At 47.0% G+C, this 18,380-nt stretch overlaps 1 protein-coding gene across 3 annotated transcripts in view; it reads right to left on the reverse strand.

Moving 5' to 3' along the window:
* SLC44A3 (solute carrier family 44 member 3) overlaps positions 1 to 18,380 on the reverse strand; it is a 94,553-nt gene that overhangs the window by 39,779 nt on the left and 36,394 nt on the right. For all 3 annotated transcript variants that reach the window (XM_048220433.2, XM_026497565.4, XM_026497567.4), the window contains exons 9-10: positions 15,911 to 16,097; positions 4,793 to 4,958 (exon numbers count right to left, since the gene is read on the reverse strand). In XM_048220433.2, the coding sequence (XP_048076390.1) occupies positions 4,793 to 4,958; positions 15,911 to 16,097 (353 nt within the window). The remainder of the gene's footprint in view (positions 1 to 4,792; positions 4,959 to 15,910; positions 16,098 to 18,380) is intronic.

The raw sequence follows: 18,380 nt of genomic DNA on the forward strand, positions 1-18,380 counted from the left end.
GAGAGGCAGAAAATCTCAAGCAGACTCTGTGCTGGGTGAGAAGCCCAACCCCGGGCTCCATATGAGCCTGAGATTGTGATCTGAGCTGGAACCAAGAATCGGAGACTTAACTGACTGAGCCACCCAGGCACCCCTTTATTCATTTTCCTTTTTAAAGATGTTATTTATTTATTTGAGAGAGAGAGAGAGCATGAGCAGGGGTAGGGTCAGAGGGACAAGCAGACTCCTCACTGAGCAGGGAGCCCAACTTGGGGCTTGATCCCAGGACCCTGAGATCATGACCTGAGCTGAAGTTAGATGCTTAACTGACTGAGCCACCCAGGTGCCCCAATTTTTTTTTTTTTTTTTTTTTTTTTTTTTTAGAGAGAGAGAAAAAGAGAGCATGGACATGGGGGGGAGGGGCAGTAGGAGAGGGAGAAAGAGAATCTTAAGCAGGCTCTGCAAGTGTGGAACCCAATCCCGGGCTTGATCTCATGACCCTGGGATCATGACCTTGGCCAAAATCAAGAGCCAGACACTTAACCAACTGAGCCACCCAAACACCCCTTAACTGGAGTTCTTGTTCTTATTGGATTATATGAGTTCTTTTTATATTTTGAATATTAACTTCTTTTTTTTTTTTTTAAAGATTTTATTTATTTATTTGACAGAGAGAGATAGCCAGCGAGAGCGGGAACACAAACAGGGGGAGTGGGAGAGGAAGAAGCAGGCTCACAGCAGAGGAGCCTGATGTGGGGCTCGATCCCACAACGCCAGGATCACGCCCTGAGCCGAAGGCAGGTGCCCAACCCGCTGTGCCACCCAGGCGCCCCTGAATATTAACTTCTTATGAGATATATGATGTGCAAATATTTTTTTCCATTTCATAGACTGCCTTTCATTTTTTGCTTTTTACTGTGCAGAGGAGCTGAACCACCTATATCCTGAAAACTAAAAGACTTTGATGAAAGAAAGTGAAGAAGACACAAATAGATCTTTTGTGTTCATGAATTTGAAGAATTCATATTATTAAAACATCCATACTATGCAAAACCATATATAGATTCAATGAATTGCCCATCAAAATTCCGATGACAGTTTTCACAGAAAAAGAAAAGGCAGTTCTAAAATTTGTGTGGTATCACAAAAGATCCTAAATAGCCAAAGCAGTCATGAGAAAGAAGAACAAACCTGGAGGCATCACACTAAACAATGCTACAAAGCTATAGTAATCACAACAGTGTGGCACTGGCATAAAAATGACACACAGATCAGTGGAACAGCACCAAAAGCCCAGAAAGGGAAAAGAATAGTCCCTTTAATAAACGGTGTTGGGAAAACTGGATAACTGCATACAGAAGAATGAAATTACACCCTATCTTACACTACTCACAAAAACTAATCTGGAATGGCTTAAAGACTTAACCATAGGAACTGAAACCATAAAACTAAAGAAAACATAGGGAAAAAGCTCCTCGATATTGGCCTTGGCAATGATTTTTTGATTATGACACAAAAGCACAGTCACAAAAACAAAAATTAATAAGTGAGTCTACATCAAACTAAAAGGTTCTGCACAGTAAAAAAACAAAACAAAACAAAACAAAACAAAACAAAACAAAAAACAACCAAAAAACTACTAAATGAAAGGTGACCTATGAAACGGAAAAATTTATTCTTGATGCTATTGTGAATGGGATTCTTTTATTTTTTACATATTTTGTTATAGGAATGCAACTGTTTTTGGTATGTTGATTTTGTATCCTATAATTTTACCGAATCCATTGATTAGTTCTAATGGTTTTTAGTGGAGTTTTTAGGCTTTTTCTATACATAAGATCATATCATCTGCAAACAAAGATGATTTCACTTCTTCCTCTCTGATTTGGATACCTTTTATTTTTTTTCTTGCTCTGGCTATGTCTTTTAGTACTATATTGAATAGGAGTGGTGAGAGTGGGCACTCTTGTCTTGCTCCTGACCTTCGAGGAAAAACTTTCAACCTTTTACCATTGAGAATGTTTTAGTGAAGTTTAGTGTTTACATTTTCATTACATAAGTAACGTTCACAACTGATCCAAGTATTCTTTTTTAAAAATTGTGTATTTATTTTTGTTGAAGTATAAACCAACTAGTGTATTCTGATTATAGTTTCTTTCCTATACGACTTTTGGGTTTTCCCGAAGTTAATAATTGTTTCACATTTTTTATTTGCTTGGTTTCCCATGGACTTTACCGAATGCTTCACCAAAGTATAAATCTTTTCTCTACTTGTTCAAGCACATCTGGTATTCTCTTCATTTCCCTTTTTTCCCCCCTTGGAGACATGCCTCTGGCAGCCTACCATTCTCCTGCTCCTCCTTGGACTGGATATTTTTTATACCTGCTTCAGAGCTACCCTTCTGGGAATTCTCTGTTCTTCTTTACTGTGTTGGAGCCCATATCCTGAAACTCCTATGGTCCTCCCTGGCTTACTCATTCATTTCAGAGGAGAACATCCCTCCTAAGAAAGGAGATGGGGAACAAAATCTTTTGGGACGTTGGGGTCCTGAACATGACTTTATTCTCCTTTACCCTTGACAGCAAGAATAGGTATAGAATTCTAGTTTTGAAAATAATCTCTCTTTAGAATTTTGACAAGTTTGCTCCATTGTCTTCCTGGTTCAGAGTTGCTGTTGAACATCAGACCCCATTCTAGTTCTTGATCCTTTGCCTGTGATCTATTTTTCCCTTTAGAAGTTTCTGGGATCTTCCCTTTACTCATGTCCTCTAGCTCTGGGAAATTTTCTTTGATAACTTCCTCCTTTTTCTTTCCTTTGTTTGCTATTTCTGGAACTCAGTCAGATGTTGAGTCTCCAAAATGTATCCTCTAACTTTTTATCCATCTTTTATTTTCCATCTTTCTTTTTGCTCTATCTTCTGGAACAATTCTTCAATTTTATATTTTAATCTTTCAGGAGAAAAATTTCACTTTTGCAATTATATTTTTAATGACTAAGAGGTCTTTCATTCTTTTTTATATTTATTTTACAGATGCAATATTTCTTTGTTCTTTTGGAGGATATTATAGGTTTTCATTTTTATTTTTGTAGTTTTCTTCTGCTGCCTGCATTGTGTCTATTTTCCCTAAATTCCCTTTGCTTTGTTCATTTTGACCTTTTTCTTTCACTAGAGGTTTTCTGTGAATGTTGAGTCATCGCTGGCTACTAACTGATATTCAAGACTGAGGAGCTATAGTGTGACCTGGTAGCTCTGTATGAGGGCCGACAGTTGCCTGGTGAGTTTCACTGTCTGGTTCAGTCAGGGAATCATTTCACTGGGGGACCCCTCCCCCACCACATGGCATGATCTGCAGGTCTTTACTTTGGATTGGTAATCTCTCCAAAGAAGAATGCTCTCATCTCTTGTGAGGGGGATAGCCACCTGGCTGTCAACATCCTAGGAGCTGAGCCTGAATGCCCACTGGTGGTGGCAGTGGGGGTCCTCACTATTCCGTCTTTAGGCTTTTACTTATCTCCCTTTCTTTCAGGATAGAGCCTTACCAGCCTCAGCCGTGCCAGATACCTCCAGTCCGGCTTCAGGACTCTAGGTGACACAAAATCAGTACTGTCAGACAGCTGTTACCTGCTGGCCAGCGTGGTTAGAATAATCTTGGCTCCCGTACTCAAGAGAAAGCAGCACATGCCGCCCACCTCCAGTGGCTCAGAGGTTATCAAGGCCAAGGGCTACAAGCCCTGTGTGCATCCCAGAGAGTCTCTAATGATGAAGGCCCCCAAACAGCACCCCTGTATTAAAACCCACAGCGCTCCTTATTGTCGGGAGGTAATTGCTCATTGGGATGAATCATCCCTGGTTGACTTTCTTACCCCCACGAACGTTCATGCTTATCTGCTCACTTGGTCTGAGCAGATTAGAGGAGGATCAGCCCTACCGGGAATAAACTTCCTGTCCTCAGTCCAACCCTGTCATTGTCCTGGCCTGCTCTGCTTGCCTGCGGTTTTATCTTTGCCCCATGGAGAGTCTCACACACATGCAAACGAGGTGAAAAGTTCGGGGGTGTGTATATCCTCAATTATTTTGATGAGGTAATGGGGTGAACACACTTAAGTAAGTACCATGGTGAACAAAGAAGCAAGTAATTGATTCACTAGTACTTAACTAGATGAACACGAACTGTATTTTATATACAATTTCCTTAGGGTTTAAAATTATTTTCCAAGAAAACATTTTCTTCATTTTACATTGGATAAAATAACGCTCACAGAACTCACTGAAGTGTGTTCCAAAGTCTGAAGTCAATAAGAACGGATATTTACAGAAGTCAACCTTTCCTTTCAGACAGCTTTCAATTCTAAGCAGTAGGATTATGTCCCTGTTTTGCTTCCCTCTGAATTTTCTCGCTTAAGGCGAAAGAGCTTGGAAATGTGACAAATTTAAGGTATAATATTTCTTTTCACTACCAGACAAGCATCCTGCTCCAATGTTGACCTTAGTCTTTGTTTTTTTTTTTTTTAAAGATTTTTTTGTTTATTTATTTGACAGAGAGACAGCCAGCGAGAGAGGGAACACAAGCAGGGGGAGTGGGAGAGGAAGAAGCAGGCTCCCACCGTAGGAGCCTGATATGGGGCTCGATCCCAGGACTCCGGGATCACGCCCTGAGCCGAGGGCAGACACTTCACGACTGAGCCACCCAGGCGCCCCTTGACCTTAGTCTTTGATTCCTGCCAACCTCCTTTAAAATTCCAAAGTATCTTTCGTGATACCCAACGCGAAGCACGTAGACAAATCAAGAGCAGTAACCTGCTAGGCCTACCTGTTGAAGTAGCAAGTGGCCAGCGCCCCGGCTACCGTCATTTGCTGGCACGCGAGGATGAATTCGCTGGTCCAGATGAGGCCAATTAAATGGTACCACCACATGTACCGAACGCCTACAAGAGGCTGATATTCCACTTGGCCACCTTCAATGACGCGTGCAGCTCCTGAAGTTTAAAACACAACACACTTTACACTCATGTCTTCCGAAGCACAGAAGATGATTCAACAGGCTGCACTTCCTCGTGGCTGGCTGTTGGCCTTATGTAGACACAGACACCAAAGTAAAGTTGGAAGCATCCGCCCTCATTTGAGATCTCCATAGCACACACTGCAAAATGTTCAACTTATGAGTAATATCAATAACAATACTCATAATCACTGATGGGTAGTCAATCTGCGAGACACTTGACCTATATTCTAAGGCTCATCCCACTTTGGAGATATGAAAACTGAGGTTTGGAAGTGTCAAGGAACTTTTGTAAAGTCTCACTGCTCCTAATCAGCGGAAGGAGAATATGAACCCGACACACTGGATTCTAACATCCATGGTTTTTCTACCACACCACTTTGTGATACAAACAAAACTTGTTATTAGGACTACAGCCATTAGGACTATATTCTAGAACCCTGCTTCACCAAAATTTTAGAGTTTATAAAAGAGACAAGGATCATCATTTTTTCAACAGGATTCACTGCAGATTTCATTTCAAGGGCAAACTCTTCTTGCACATTTAAAATACCTATTGGGTCTCAGTGTTAACCTCCTAGGTTCGTATCCCAGCTTGAGCCTTTGCTCATTAGCCTATGGTAAGCTATTTAGTCTCCTTAGGTATAATACCCATTTCCTGCTGGTAGTTTGAATGAGAGTACATGGTAAATGCTTAATATAAGGCCTGGTTCCTAGACACTTCACTCCATAAGTGATAATGATTTTATTAAATTTCTGGAGCTCAATACTATATTAAACCAGGCCAGCAGGGTCATCCCAACAGTGCTCTGCCATTCACATGTCCAGTCCCTGTTTCATCTGCCCTCATCGAAAGAAGCTCCTGAATTAGCTTTGCAATTCAATTCAGGCTGGATTTAGTGAATCCAAATCCCAGCTCTGTGGCTATGTTTGATTTCTAGATGTTTTCCCACTAGGTTTTTAAAAATATTGTAACTATCCTAACTACAATCCTAAAACTATGAAGTCAGAAGATGCGCACTTCGGTCTTTGGCAAAACCTACAACTTGAATGACATTTAAAGAGAGTTTCGTATTTTCTCTCTTAGCTCTAAATTGATTTTAGGCTCATAATTCCCGTGTCTACAGACATTCACAAGAGGGTCTCTGTAAAGAATGTGGGAGAAGATAATCCCACTGTAGACCAATCTGATTCCAGGGACGGAGGCTGGCCTTCGTTCCTGAGGCTCTGTATTCTGTTGAACAAGAATCACATTGTGAGAAACAGGGGAGCAGCTTGACTTACAGAGAAGTTAATATTTTATTGAGCACTGGGCTCTTTCTGGCTGGGAGGCAATCTCTGTCTCAGGTATGGCACTGATAAACGTTGATGCTTTTCCAAAATGGGTGTGTTTCAGAAAAGCATTCCCAATGCTAAGGGAGGTGAGCCCCTCACCACCAACATACTTGCTTAGGTAGGTCGGGTCAGTGGAGACTTGGAGAATCACTTCATGGAATGTCAGAAGTGACCAGGGCCAGCCTACAAGCACGTTGTACTTCCTGCAAGGTCAAGTCCTGGGGATAGACAGCAGTTTCATAGACGGCAGTTTTGCAAGAACAGGCCGACGACGTTGCAAATGGTTTGGGTGGAAAACGTTCCCGCAGAACAGGAGGGATGCTTTCTTTGACAGACAGAAAGGTAAATACAGAGGCCCTGGCTGCCCTGCGCTGTGAGGGGCACACTCACGCACCTTCCGGCTCGGCCTACTGATGGCAGTAGCGACTGGAGAGTGGCTAAAGTGGTAAGTCAGGGTTCATACGGGCCTTCCAACCCTTGGCATTCCCCAAAGAAGCAGAGCCCATAAGTTATTCTGGTCACTGCTGTTTTAGAATATCTTTGTCTCAGCCGCCTTCCACCTGTTCCTCTGGTTCAGTTGTATCAGGCTGTTTCCAGACTTTCCTTTAGGGCAGGGTTTCTCAACTTCTCAACAAACTGACGTTTTAGTGCAGACAATCCTTCGCTGGAGGTCAGGGAGGCCCTGGTCCTCCCCGTGCCTTGTAGGATGTTTAGCATTCGCCCTGGCCTCTACCCACGAGATGCAACCTCCCTCCCCTCCTCCAGTTATGACAACCCAAAAGGTCTCCAGGCATTGCCAAATGCCACCCGGGGGACACACCTACCGCTTGTCTGCTTTAGGCAAACATTCTGAGCCATCAGGCGCTCAGGCTTCAGGCCCAAAGCCCAGGAGGCAGCGGTTACCGCCTGTGGGTGGGGCAGGCGTGTTTATGCGCACAAGACTGCCCTCTGCTGGATGGCAGTGTCAGTGCAGGCCAGAGCCTCCACCAGAAGACCCGCAGCTTTGCTGCTGAAGACCGTTGTACTACAGCTACGGCTATGTGAAACCTACACGTGTTAAGGGGAACAGAACGGAACTGATAGATCCCAAGCTATGATGGATCACAGGGATGATGGTGCAAAGGGCACTGAACTCGGAGAGGACTTGGTCCCAGTCTCAGCTTTGACACGGGTGATAAGCAACCTGGGCCTCCACTCTCTGTCAAGATGAAGAGGGTAGACAAGATGAACCCTGAGGCAGCGGTTACAGGCGTGGACTTGAGTCCCATAGGCTGAGATTCGTATCTCTGCACTGTCCCCTCATGGCCGACCAGCCTCGGGCAGGAAATGGGACCTTGTAACATCTCTGCTCCATTGCTCGTAATCTGAAGACACTAAAGCCAACTCCTTGCACCCTGGTGACCCCATCCAGTCCTGCGGCCCCGAGTGCTACGCAGGCAGGTGCTAGGAGGATTAAGTGGGTAAGACCCTGGGAAGAGCGAGTCCAATGCAGGGCTAGCTCTAACTGAAAGCAGGTAGAGAGAATTCCTGGCGTTAACAAAGACATTAAGCATCTACCGCATGTTGGAATCACGCTGAAGATGGCTAACGGAATTAGCCATTAAGGGGGGGACATGAAAGAAGCAAACAAAAATCAGAGAGAAGATACCATCTGAGTGACTCTCAGGAACTCACATGCTTCCGTCTTTGGCTATTCATCTCTTCTCCTGGACTGTTTGTAACTCCTCCTTCAACCTCTAAGGGCTTTTTCCCCATTGTCACCCTCTGTCAATGACCTCACTTCTGGTTTCTCGGAGCAACCAGAAAGCCATCTACCTGCTGTCAGCATGAGCCAATGGCCTGACCCCCACGTAATGGGCTACACTGTCCGTGACCCTAAGGCTAACCCCTCGTGTGGACCCCCCTCCTCACGTGCTGAGGACGCTCTTCAGAGTTCTCCCCTCCTGCCTCCCTCATCCAAGTAGGCCTCTCAATGGAATCGTTTTTAACCATCTTTCATCTTTAAAAAAGACAGAAAAACAAAAAAAAACCTCTCCTGACTCCTCCAACTTCCTTGCCATTTCTCTGTTCCTCTTTAAAAAAAATTTTAAGTTTATTTATCTATGTATTTATTTTAAAATAATCTCTACAGGGGCGCCTGGGTGGCACAGTCGTTAAGCGTCTGCCTTCGGCTCAGGGCGTGATCCCGGCGTTCTGGGATCGATCCCCACTCGGGCTCCTCTGCTGGGAGCCTGCTTCTTCCTCTCCCACTCCCCTGCTGTGTTCTCTCTCTCGCTGGCTGGCTGTCAAATAAATAAATAAAATCTTAAAAAAAAAAAAAAATCTCAACACCCAATGTGGGGCTAGAATTCATGACCCCGAGATCAAGCATTAACGCTCTTCTGAGTGAGCCAGTCAGGCACCCCTCTGTTCCTCTTTATGGCCAAATTCCTCAAGATGTGGCTACTTACTCTCTTCAATTCTCTTCTCCCTCTTTCCCTTAAACCCACTCCGATCATGATCTACTCTCCTGCACTCCCCTGAAGTGGTTTTGTTGCTAAATTCAGTCGTCAGTCCTTGGGTCTTACCTCGCTTAACAGTAGCATTTGACACATCGGACACCACTCCCGTATCCCTGGAGCCCATCCCCCGAACTCCAGGACAGCACACTTTCTCTCCTCCTGCCCACTGGCTGCTCCTGGTCAGCCTCATTTCTGTCTTCCTCCTCAGCTCCCAGATCCCTTACACTGAAGGTCCCCCAGAGCACAGTCCTTGGATTTCCGCCCTTCTATCCCTGTACTCCTTCTACGCTCAGGGTTCAAATGCCATTTATATGATCCCAAATCCCCGGTGTAGATCTCTAGCTGGGACCTCTCCAGAAACTTCAGACTCAAACAGCTAATTGCCCATTTGACATCTCCATCTGGCTGCTGAAAAGACGTCTCAATTAACACAATCAAAGCCGATAGGCTCTCCCTTCACATGCTCCACTCAAAGTCTTCCCCATCTTGGCTGATGGCAGTCCCGTCCTCCAGCTGCTCAGTGTCCTCGCTAGATCTTTCCTTCACGCCCTCCACTGATCAACCCGGAAACCCTTCAGAAGAGCCACAGAATCTGCTATGTCACACCTCAGCCATTACTATGCCAGCATCATCTCCTCCCGGGATGGCTGCTATTAAAATGTAAGTCAGATCGTGTTACTATTCTGCTTAAAACTGTAATGACTTCCCACCTCAGATCAGAAGCAGAGTTCCTATAAAGGCTACAAGGCCCAAGGATCTGACCCCGTGCCCTTTCTGACCCCTTCCTGACCCATGTTCTCCCTCAACCACCCCACTCCGGCTGAAGGGGTCTGCTTGCTGTGCCCCCAGGACCCTTGTCTCTTGCTGTTCCCTTTACTCTTGCCTTCCCTTTGCCAAGAACATGGTCCCTTCCCTTAGACAGCCTCATGGCTCTGCCCTTACCTCCTTCAAATCTTTGCTCACATCTCACCTTCTCAATGAAGCCCTACCCACTCACCAAAATTAAAATTGCCTCCCCTTAAACATTTCTCTTTCCTCCTTTCTGCTTTAATTTTCTCCATACCACTTGTCAACTTTTACTGTAATATAAAATGCACTTACTTATTTTAATGCCCATCCCCCCTCTAGCTTCCAAACTAGAAGGAAAGCTGCATATCTAGCATCTATAACAGGGTCTGATACAGTAAATGCTCAATACATATTGAATGAATAAATGAATGAAAGAATGAATCAACCTTCCTCAATATATCACCTATATACACATATGTATGTATGTATGTGTGTGTGTGTGTGTGTGTGTGTATCCAATATGTCCTATATTCCTAATATATCCTACTATAGAGATTGGAGATCATTTTGGGGATATCATCAATATAAACTGGTAGAAATTCATCACGAAGCTAGACTTAAGTCCGGATACTATAAACAAACTTTAAAGCATTTCAAAAGATTAAGGTGATAGTCATGATCATATACATGGCAGTTTGTCAAAGAAAGCAGTCCAGCTGGTTGGGGTGACCTCCCAAAGGAAGCAGGTCCAACTTGGAAGGGCTCAACTTTCTAGTACATTCTCTGTATTGGCCTCTTCCAGCAAATTGGCTCAAGTGTCCTACTGCTGTCCCTCCTGCCTGTGTCTCCCACAGGCTCAGCTTCTGCTCTGACAGCATGAAGATTAGGGGAAAAGAGAAGAAAACCTCATTGAGCCAAAGTCTATAATTTACCAAGTTCTTTCTATGTATGCATCTGATTTAATATCCACAGCACTGACGTGAACTCACTCACTGACTGAGGATACATTCACTGAACTCATTAGGGGCTGCACGCTGAGGTAAGAGACACAGAAAGAACAAGACATGGCCCCTGACCTCAAGATGTCCATACTCTAGGGGACGGTAACACGCGAGCCACTGTCCTGCATTATTGTTCTTTGTAGGACGCATCACCACGTGACATACAATATATTTACTTATTTATTCCCTCTCTCCCCACTCACTAGTGCCTCGGTCCTGCTCATGGCTGTACCTCCAGTTCCTAACCCTGCAATGGATAGCTGTTGAAAGAATGAAGAATAAAAAAAAAGAATGCAAGGAAAATGAAGAAGCAATACTAAGTATGCCTGGGGAATTTATAGATTTTCTAAGAACTATAATGCTCAAAATCATTCTTGGAGAATGACTAGCTTTCCAAGCAGTCTGGGGTAGAGAGTCGGGGTACAGGTTGCTAAGAGGAGGTGTTTCCAGATGAAGGTCACAGCAGGTGCAAAGGCACGAATGTTCCTGGAGACCATTTTCCTTTGCACCTTCCTAAAGGGACCATAAACTTCAAAAAAAGAAGGAGCTGTTTAAAATCTCTTTTGTGCAAGCTCCCTCTACCTGTTCCTAGGACAGGTCTGGGCTGCTAGGAGGCTTTATCTTCTGGATCTCTCAGAACTTAAAAAAGAAGACAATTTTCTTTTAAACTGTGTTCTCAAATACGCCAGGCAGGGCAGAGAGTAAAGCCGAAGCTGGTACCAGATACTCTTTAGCCGACAGCACTTCCCAACATAAGGGACATATACGGTCCCTTATTTGCAAAGCAAAGCTCTGGCCCCATCTCAGCCTTCTCACATCCCTGTGAAGCCCAGGGAAAGCATCATTTTTCCATTGCCAAAATGGGAAACACGGAGGATTAACATATAAGGAAGGCCAGAACCAGCCTGGATCCCGGGTCCTTGATGGGAAACCTTCTGTCCGACCCTGCTGCTTCCTTTGCAAGCATGACCCTTGGCCGTCCCAAGCACGCTGTGTCCCTGTGATCGCCTTTCAACCGCAGCACACGGGGGGGGGGGGGGGGGGGAGGTGCTGCCCTAACACGGGCTTCTTCACTGCTGACTCTGGGGTTTTCCAGGCCACCTTAATGACAGCTGGGCGTACTGAGCCCACCTGGGCTCCTTCCAACCTGCCACCTGTACCTGCTGGGCTCCCAAGGTTAGGACAGTTTTCGCTTTTCCCCACTGGCTTTTAATAGTCATTGCCACAGGACTGGCAGCAGACAGTTCCCAATGGGCTAATCCGTGTCACTGCTGGAGGGCCGTGATATGGTTCTGCTCAAACAATCCCCGAACAAGCCAGAATTCGTCCGCTAGCTCAGAGACTGGCTTGTAGTCCCTAGAGAAATAGCTCGTCTGGGCAAAAACAACCCAAGGTCATTTTTTCTGTATTTTTTTCTCTTTTACACATTAAAATATTAGTTCATTCAACCACCTGACATGATAAAAAGCTCCCAACTATTACCCACTGAGGACACACACACACCCCTCTCCCCCCGGCCACACTGGGCACGGGACTGCACAACTGGAGGGTTCTCTAACTGCCTGAGGGGACGTGAAGTGAGACACTGAGGCTCTGTGCCGCCCTCTCTGACCACCCACATCACCTGGCTTCTTTTCACAAGCTCTGACAGCAGCTCCCAGGCTCCCACAAGTGCAGCTGGGGTGTCTCCCAAAGGTCAAAACGACAGGAAGCCAAGAAGCGACCCACCCAGGCCCAGAGCAGTGGCTCTGGCACCGAGTGAAAAGGCCTTTGAAAACAAAGGAGTTCTGTGCACTGGGGTTGGCCCACAGGTGAATGGAGAGGAGAGTCAGGTGGCTGGAGGGGACAGCCGGTCTGGTTTTTAGGGTGCCTGAGCCCAGCAGGCGGGAAGGCCAGAGCTCCCTGTGACACCTCCCCTCCTGTAAAGCGGAAGGTCCTCTCGCACGCACGCATGCATGCCTGTGTCAGGTCCCAAGCACCTGGTTTTCTTTCCTGCCCCTCCGCCTCTGGCCTGCTTTCCTCCATCCACTGACAGAGAACGGCCATACTCTAGTACTTGACCTCCAAGGCGGCTCCAGAACGCCGTGCTACCTTCAGCCCCACAGAATCCCCTACTTGTCCTCCTGTCTCTCCTGCTCGCAGCCCTGGGGGCAGATGGTCCTCCACGGCCCCTAAGCCCCGAGCCCAACTCGGGCCTAACAGGGAACTGAAGGGACACCCCGCTGGCCGCTCACCGTCAAGGCAGCCCTGGGACATGTTCCTTTCCGCCTGCGCCCCTAACTCCCAGGACTGGCTCTCTCCTGGTGTCTGTGACCAGGTCCTCTCCTAGTGTTTGCTTGTGACCCCTAGCAAATCGCCTTTGGCTTCTTTCTGTATCTTCTGATCTGGCAATTTCTAGCTCATCCTCTGAGAAGCCTTCCTTGACTCACAAAGTGGGGTAGAGTCTCGTTTCGGTGCTCTAGGAGCTCCCCAAATTTCTCCCGTCGTGACATTCATCAGCCTTCACCATGAGCACATGTTTCATTGTCAGTCTGTCCTGCTGGACTCTAAGTGCTGTGAGGAGAGACCACTACTTCTCCCCAGTGCCTTGCCCAGAGTGTTGGCCCCACAACACTCCCCTAACACTTGTGAAGTAAAAGGCAAGAACGCATGAACGTGCCCTGCCCCAAGGTATCGTGGGTTAAGCCAGACTCACAGCCCACAAGGACAGTGGGGGCTGGGGGGCGGCTATGTCCCAGAAGCTGGAGGAGGAAGGAAGGTCCTTCCCTGGTCCTAAGTCATATCACCCATGAACTCACCCTTCCTCTAGTGTTTCTTTAGGGCAAGGGTTCCAATACCACCATCCACCACCCCATGCACCAGGCTCTGCCACCCTCTGCCACCCTTCACTCCCAGCCCACCCTGGCTTCGACCTCTGGCCCTGCCCTGTTGTCCTGCAACCACAGGCCCCAAACACAACACTGTGGGCCCAGGCCACATCCACCAGCCAGCTGCTGTGGCCACAGTCCTGCTCTGACTTGACAGACAACTGAGGAGGCCCACTCTGCCTCCCAGACACAGCCTCACACTTCTAGTGGGGTGACCTTCCATGGAGCGCGTACTCAGAACCTCAACCCCCTTGCTTGGAACTTGAGCATAACAACACACAGGACGAGGGGACGGCCATGCTCAAAGCAGAGAACGTCCGAAAGCTCCTAGCACACAGCCTGGAGCTGGGGCACTGTTCAACAAAGGCTTGGGTTCCTCCACGTACCAAGGCCGCTGCCCTCCTTTCTGACAGGGACCGAGACTGCTTCAAGCGAGCCAAATGGAGTTGTTCAGCATTGCCCTAGCTGAGACTTCCAACAGTCCCACAGTTCTTCACTTTTTGTTGGCTATAGAACCTGTAATTTTTAACTATGCATGGCTGCCCCCAGATCAAACCCTCGCAGGAAGATGTTGCCGTGTCACGAGGATCTGGCCGGTGCCGTGGAGGTGGAAGTGCTGTCACGACTTCTGGGAGGCCTGAGGGAGGGAAGGGCACACTCACCTTCCTCCCTGCTACCTTCCTAATGGCTGACGTAGGATGTGGTTGTGTCCATGTCAGCTACCGGATAGAAGCAAGTGGGACAGGAGGTCAGCCACAGGGTGCTGAGATGAAGTCGAACACACGCGCCGAGGGCCTCTGTCTCCAGAGGACCATGTTGGCATGGGACTCCTTCTTGTGGACTTCATTTACGTAAGAGAGAAATTACCTCATATCATATTTAAGCCACTGGTTGTCTGAACCTTCTGTGACTCCCAGACACAGCTCATTCTGACTGATTACAGTCCTGGTTCTTCCTGGATAATTATTCTGAGTTCACTGCAGGTCTGCAGAGAGTTTCCAGAGAACAACAGAGGCGAACACAGCATCTCTGGAGCTGGAGGTAGGGGCTGTGTCTCCCAGGGAGCCTGCTGACCATCTTGAAGCAAGCTCCAATGGGTCAGCTGACTCCAGAGGAGAGGAGAGACCCCAGGTGACTAAGAATCTACTACCAGCAGTTGTTCTTACATATTTGACTGGAGCTGATCCGGGACAACAACTTGATCAAAACAGCAAGGAATCACAATAGCCTTGTTGATTTGACATCTGCTGTGGTTCTTATCTGTCTGGTGACGGTCTCAGAAAGCAACTTACTCTTTGGTACTCCCATCAGAGTGTGAATGTGAGCCTTAACCAAATCGAACAGGAGTGAGAGAAGATCTAGAACAGGGCCACTCAAAGTGTGCCTCCAGACCAGCTGCCTGTCCCCACACCGCTGTTACTAGCCTGCAGTGAGATGGGGAGCTTGTGCCAGAACACGGACCAACTGCTAACGAAGCCCAGTGTTTCCTGCTGCTGACATTTCTTTCCCCCATCATGAGATTTCTCCACGAAGGAGTGATACATATTCTGACATGAGCTCATTACCTCATTTCAGGCAGTACTTTATTTTTTTATTTTTACTTTTTTTTAAAGATTTTATTTATTTGACAGAGATAGAGACAGCCAGCGAGAGAGGGAACACAAGCAGGGGGAGTGGGAGAGGAAGAAGCAGGCTCATAGAGGAGGAGCCTGATGTGGGGCTCGATCCCAGAACGCTGGGATCACGCCCTGAGCCAAAGGCAGACGCTTAACCGCTGTGCCACCCAGGCGCCCCTCAGGCAGTACTTTAAATAGCACTTCTTTGCCCTGTTAAGGGGCTTCAAAAACAATATCATGTGCACTACGTCAAACCGAGTGAATCAAGATCTCTGAGGATGGGGCCCCGGCAACTGTACTTTAGTAAAGCCCCTTAGCTGATTCCGAGGATTCTCTCGGTGGAACACCACCGTAGAGAGATAACAGGAGGGCAGGGGTTCAGGACTGTCTTCTAGGGACCTAAGCAACGTTGACCATGTGCACCTGCTTTAAACATGAGTGGGCTCTACTGAGCACAACAGACTTTTAACGGGGTGAGCTTCTTGATCGCCCGACTTGACAGTCGGCAAATTGCCTTGGATAAAATCTGAATCCTTCTTTCTAGAGTCCTTTGCTTAGACTGTAGTTTTTCCAAAAGCTGTTTCAGTCCTGATGGAATTTGTTCTCTCATGAAATGAACCCAGTTTCTTTAAAGCCAGTGTAAAAGAGGAAAAGGATTTTCCTGCTTCTCTCCATGACAGAGCCCCTGGCATCCTCACCGCTGTCATCGGACACCTCTAGCTGCATGGGAGATTTGCTCTCTGTGAAAACAGACCAATGGCTGCAGAATGGCAGGCTCTTCCGTGCCCAACTCCCAGGTGATGGAACCCACTGCTCTTACCTGCGGTTCCCAGGCTCAGCAGCACAGCCACCCAGAAGACCCAGAAGAAAATGAGGATGGCAAATGTCCACAGTGGTTGGAACAGCAGGAAAGGAGAGTTGCTGATGGCCTTATTTATGACTTGGAAAAGTTCAACTGTCAATTTTATTCTCTTTCTGAGGACAAAAATCAAGCCGAGCAGAACTGCCTGGTGAGAAAGGGGTTAGAAGAAATGCCTCAAAATAATGAACTGAGAAGAGCTTAAAGTAAACGTTAATATTTCACTGATACCTCAGCAGACAGCTCTTCAGCCACGCACTGCTGTTATAATAATTGAACAGAAAATGTTCAAATCCTCTTTGAGCATCTACTATGTGCTGGTCCCTGGGAGAGATCCTGCAGCTATAACAGTGACAAGACAAAGTCCCTGCCCTAAGGGAACTTGGGGTCTGGTGAGAGAGCAAGAGAAAATGCAAATAAGGTCCCCTAGGGTCAGAGAACTGTCTTCTGTCCCTCACCTCCTCCCCATAATACCTAAGAGACTCAGAGAATGCTCAAGGACTGCAAAAGGCAAGGAAAGCAAGTATGAAGGGAAAGGACGGTGATTATGCCTCAAAGCAACCTCCTGTGCCTTCTTCTCTAGTGGTTTTGGCCTCCCTCCATGTAAATTTCATATTAAATTCACCCCCATATCGCAGCCCAGCCACCCGCCATCTCCACACGCCCTTCACAGGCAAGCTTCTGCACAGACTAGTCTCAAGCTGCCATCCGCATTTCCACACCCTAACCTAGAGCATGGCATGTGAATCTCTGCCCATTCCTCTTTTCTTAAAACTTTCTCCTCCCTTGACTTCTATGATTGCTCTTTCTTCTGGTTCTCCTCCCACTTTTTCAGTTGTTGTTTCTCAGAGTCTTTGGGGGCTACCTCCTACTCCTTTGTGGTCTTAGCATCCTTCCTAGAGGCTGAGAACCTTCATTTCAGATAAGAACCTCCAGCCCTGGGGCACCTGGGTGGCTCAGTCGGTTAAGCATCTGCCTTTGGCTCAGGTCATGATCTTGGGGTCCTGGAATCAATCCCTGCATCGGGCTCCCTGCTCAGCGGGGAGTCTGCTTCTCCCTCTCCCTCTGAAGCTCCCCCCCTGCTCGTGCTCTCTCTCTCAAATAAATAAAATCAAAGGAAGAGGAGGAGGAGGGAGGGAGGAGGAGGAGGAAGTGGAGGAGGAAGAGGAGGAGGAAGTGGAGGAGGAAGAGGAGGAGGAAGTGGAGGAGGAAGCAGCAGCAGCTCCAGCCTCACCTTTCTCCAGGTGCTAGATGAGTAAGCACATCAGTTCCTGGCCAGGCCGTGAACATCCTACAGGGTCTCAAATTCAACTTGTCCTGAACCAAATTCATTATCTTCACATAAAAATCTCCTCTTTGTTCTAGATTCCCTATTCTAGTGGCCCTAATTTTTCTGGACTCTCCGAGAATAAGTAAGGTTCCTGTCTTGTGTGTTTCTGTATTATCCCAAACTTACCAATTGCAGCATCAACATTTTCTACTGCAAATGTTTACTTATCTGAATTTTGCGTCACATTAAGCTCCTTGAGAGCAGAGCCATCCCTGGTGCGCAATCCCAGTCACCTTCTTCAGTTTCCTGGATCTCTCAGTCTCTGTTCCCACAGCTGATCATAGCTCAAGTCTTACCCTCAACCATCTGCACCCCAGTAACCTCCCATTAGCCTTTGCTTTTGATCCCCTTGGCTCCCAGCCCCTACCCCCTTCCCTCCTCTAGCCCGCAGCTAAAGGGATCCTTGTGAAGGAGAGAGTCAATGATGTCATTTCCCAGCTCAAAATCCAATAGTTACCCGTGCTTCTGGATAAAGATCAAGGTTGTCATCATCCCAGATCAGGACCTTCCTGGCATGGCCCTTCCCCATACCTGCCTCTCAGGTTTCTGCCAAGAGAGCCTCCTGGAGGTCCCTCTCGTGTCCATGTGACCCCACATGAGCCATTCCTTTAGCCTAAGATACCCTTTCTCTTCCAGCTGTCCTGAGGCATTCCTGGCGCAAAGGATCTCACAGTCCAGCGGAGGAAACTCGAAGGAAGGTGGGAGAAACGAAAACCGCTCCCAGAACTGGGGCAGAGCCTCCTGCCCCAGTTGAACATGCCCGAACACCCCTAAGATGTAAAGGCTAAGTGGGAATTTCCAACTCTGCATTTTTTTTTTTTTTTAAGATTTTATTTATTTACTTGTGATAGCGAGAGCACAAGCAGGCAGGCAGAGGGAAAGGGAGAAGCAGGATCCCCACTGAACAGGGAACCCAACATGGGACTCCATCCCAGGACCCTGGGATCATGACCTGAGCCAAAGGCAGACGCTTAACCCATGGAGCCAGCCAGGTGCCCCATCTCTGCATTTTCAATGCCTATTACAATCAACAAGAAAGAGGGACTTTGTTTTACTTAAAATTTTCATGAAGCAAAATGATATAATTTTCAGGCGAATAAA

Source organism: Ursus arctos, unplaced genomic scaffold, assembly GCF_023065955.2.
Source record: "Ursus arctos isolate Adak ecotype North America unplaced genomic scaffold, UrsArc2.0 scaffold_12, whole genome shotgun sequence".
Classification (NCBI taxonomy): Eukaryota; Metazoa; Chordata; class Mammalia; order Carnivora; family Ursidae; genus Ursus; species Ursus arctos.